General features: G+C 38.9%; 1 protein-coding gene across 1 annotated transcript in view; it reads right to left on the bottom strand.

Moving 5' to 3' along the window:
* The window catches only part of TRIP4 (thyroid hormone receptor interactor 4), a 76,022-nt gene that overhangs the window by 12,627 nt on the left and 60,336 nt on the right, over positions 1 to 3,059 (bottom strand). Inside the window, exon 12 of the mRNA XM_011967887.1 lies at positions 942 to 1,044. Coding sequence (XP_011823277.1) covers positions 942 to 1,044 — 103 coding nt within the window. The remainder of the gene's footprint in view (positions 1 to 941; positions 1,045 to 3,059) is intronic.

Raw genomic sequence — 3,059 nt, 5'->3', positions numbered from 1 at the left:
CTCGAACTCCTGACCTCAGATGATCCACCCATCTGAGCCTCCCAAAGTGCTGGGATTACAGGCATGAGCCACCACGCCCAGCCCTTATTCTTGAGTTGAATACTGAACAATGAATAAATGGATAAATGACAATGTTGCCACTGCACTGCCTTACTACTTCCTTTAATGAGCAGTACAGTGGGGCAAAACACTCTTTTGGCTGACAAATAGCATTTTAATGTAATAGGATCTGAAATAGAAGTTTCGAGTGACTTACTATGCTGATAATTGTGGATCAAGGTATACTTTGGAAAGGCTTTACTGTAGTTAACCTAACAAAGTTATTGATAAGCATAATTATATTAAGCCTCCAACACTAGGGACACACAGAACACAGTAAAAAAAAATTTTTTTTTTTTTTTTTTTTTGAGACGGAGCCTCACTCTGTTACCAGGCTAGAGTGCAATGGCACAATCTCAGCTCACTGTAACCTCTGCCTCCCAGGTTCAAGCGCTTCTCCTGCCTCAGCTTCCCAGTTCTCAGCTGGGACTACAGGCACTACAGGCACATGCCACCACACCCAGCTATTTTTCTTTTTTTTTAATCTTAGTAGAGATGGGGTTTCACCATGTTGGCCAGGATGGTCTTGATGCCTTGACCTCGTGATCCGCCTGCCTCAGCCTCCCAAAGTGCTGGGATTACAGGCATGAGCCACCGTGCCCAGCCAAAAGGGAAGATTTTATAAAAATCTAGACAAGTGAGATGCAAGACAAAAAAATAAAAAGAAAAGAAAAGAAAATTAGACCATCAAAGATTATGACTTACAGGCTGATCCAAAGGTAGTGGGTTACTTCAACTGATTGTTCACAGTCAGTTACAGATTAAACTCCTTGTTCTACTTTTTCCCCCATTCCTCACTACTGCACTTGACTGGTCTTAAAGAAAAAAAAATCATGACTTACAGATTTTTGGATTTCCTTTAATAGGAAACTTCACAACCATTTCCTGAGGATTTTTGCAGATGAAAACAAATGGAGAATCAGATTCTTGACTGATGTCTGGAAACTGTGAAATATAAAAATAAAAAGTTCAGGCTAGTTGGGACAAGTTTTGAATTTAAGGAGATCAGAAGATGTCCCAGATTTCACCTCAACATTCTGATGATAGTACTCTCCATTTCACAGGTGAAGAGGATTATGCTTAACAAGCAAGAACAAACCCACACCTTTCTACAATCCTTAGTACAGCATTATACAATCTATTGCCTGCCATCTCTGATTTCCTATAGTGGGAACAACTTCATTGAAAAACAAAAAAAGGTTACCTGAAATCCTCCCAGAAGAATCAGAACTGACTGTTCTTTTATCACAAACAACCAAGAATCAGGAGATTCAGAGATCTCCTTGGGGAACATCAGGTACCCACAAGGTTCAACTCATGTGAAGCACTGGAAGACTTAAGAAAAATAAAACATCTGTGGAAATTCTGCCAGAAACAGTACACATAGCTCTTCTCTCGCTAAACGGAAGGAAGATGATTCATTCTGAAAGGTATGAACATGCAAAAGCTGTTTTGCTGGATGCTTTCCAGATCTACTTCGGGTGAAAAGGTAACTGGTAGAGCAATTCTGAAAATTATTTAGAAACCTCCTTTGGATCTCTTATCATAAAACAAATCTGTGTGAATAGTTAGGACTTTTACTTTTTTTGTAAAAACAGACAGAACCTAGAGTAAGACTATGCTGGCTACACAATCACAATTTAAGAACAATTGGGGGTTAGCAATGGTTAACTGATCTGGAATTTCATTATTTCCTATCTTATTATGTCTTATGTTTGGCATGTTCAACAAATATGACTCATAGGCTTCTGGGTCAGACTTCATTACCAGAGAAGCCTTTCTCGTAGTAACTACCATCAAAAGTATGAAATTACCTGTATTTTCCACCCTTATTTGACTGCTAAGATATGCCTCCTAAAGTCTAAGCCACTAAAAGTTTCATTTTAAAAAGTAAGGAAATTCAAATTTCTCTGTAACTAGAAGCATGAATAGTTAAACTTTTTTACTGACCACTCTTGTCCTACATGATAAGTGATGCTGTGGGGAAAACGGAAGGGATTTTTAGCAGCATCTGGTCCTGCCCACACACCATGGCTTTCAGTGTGGAAGAGGTGGGACATGTACTTTGTTTTTATTTTGTTTTTTTTTAAGAGATGGGGTCTCACTATGTTGCCCAGGCTGATCTCAAACTCCTGGACCCAAATGATTCTCCTGCCTCAACCTCCCAAAGTTCTGGGATTATAGGAGAGAGCCACCACACTCAGCCAATAAAACAAACTTAATATTAACTATCGGCCATAATCATATTAATAGGCAGGGTCAAATGTTCATGGTAGAAAAGTAAGGCTAAAGACACAAGGGTAAACCCTCTTCTTTCTTACCCCTTTTATCTTCAGAAGCCAAAGAAAAGCAAGGCCCAGCTGTTATTGCTGGGTATTAGAAGGAAATAAGCTCTGCACAAGATCCATGCTGAGGTGCTTTGGCACAAATAAAACCAGAGGCTGCCATCAAGATCACTAAACCTAATTCTACAGAGACCAGAGCAGCAGCAGTCATAATTACCATCTCTTTAATTTTCCTATTTTTCCTTCCCTGTGGCTTAGAGACCACTGAGGCAAAGGACAATCACAGCTCTGCTTTTCCAATACCACAAACCATTTCAGCCAATCTCTCCTCTTTCTTCCATATCAATAACTTTTGCCTCTCTACTGGATCAATCCTATTAACACACAAACATTCTGTAATGTCTGACATGAAACAAAGTCTCTTATCCAGATCCCACATCCTCCTCCAGCTACTACTAATTTCTCAGATTCCCATTACAACAAAATTCATCAAAAGATTATCTGTACTCCTTTAATTTCTTTAGATTCTTTAAATCTGCCTTTAATTTCTCTCGTACTTTTTTCTCCAATTCACTATAAATAGGCTTTCGCTCTCATCATTCCATTAAAATTATTCTTGTAAAGGTCACTGTTGACTTCCATGTTGCTAAATCAAATGGTCAATTCTCAGCTCTC

This window comes from Mandrillus leucophaeus, unplaced genomic scaffold (genome assembly GCF_000951045.1).
Source record: "Mandrillus leucophaeus isolate KB7577 unplaced genomic scaffold, Mleu.le_1.0 Scaffold12, whole genome shotgun sequence".
Lineage (NCBI taxonomy): Eukaryota > Metazoa > Chordata > Mammalia > Primates > Cercopithecidae > Mandrillus > Mandrillus leucophaeus.
The sequence above is the reverse complement of the archived record's forward strand: the minus strand, read 5'-3'. Positions and strand labels throughout refer to the sequence as shown.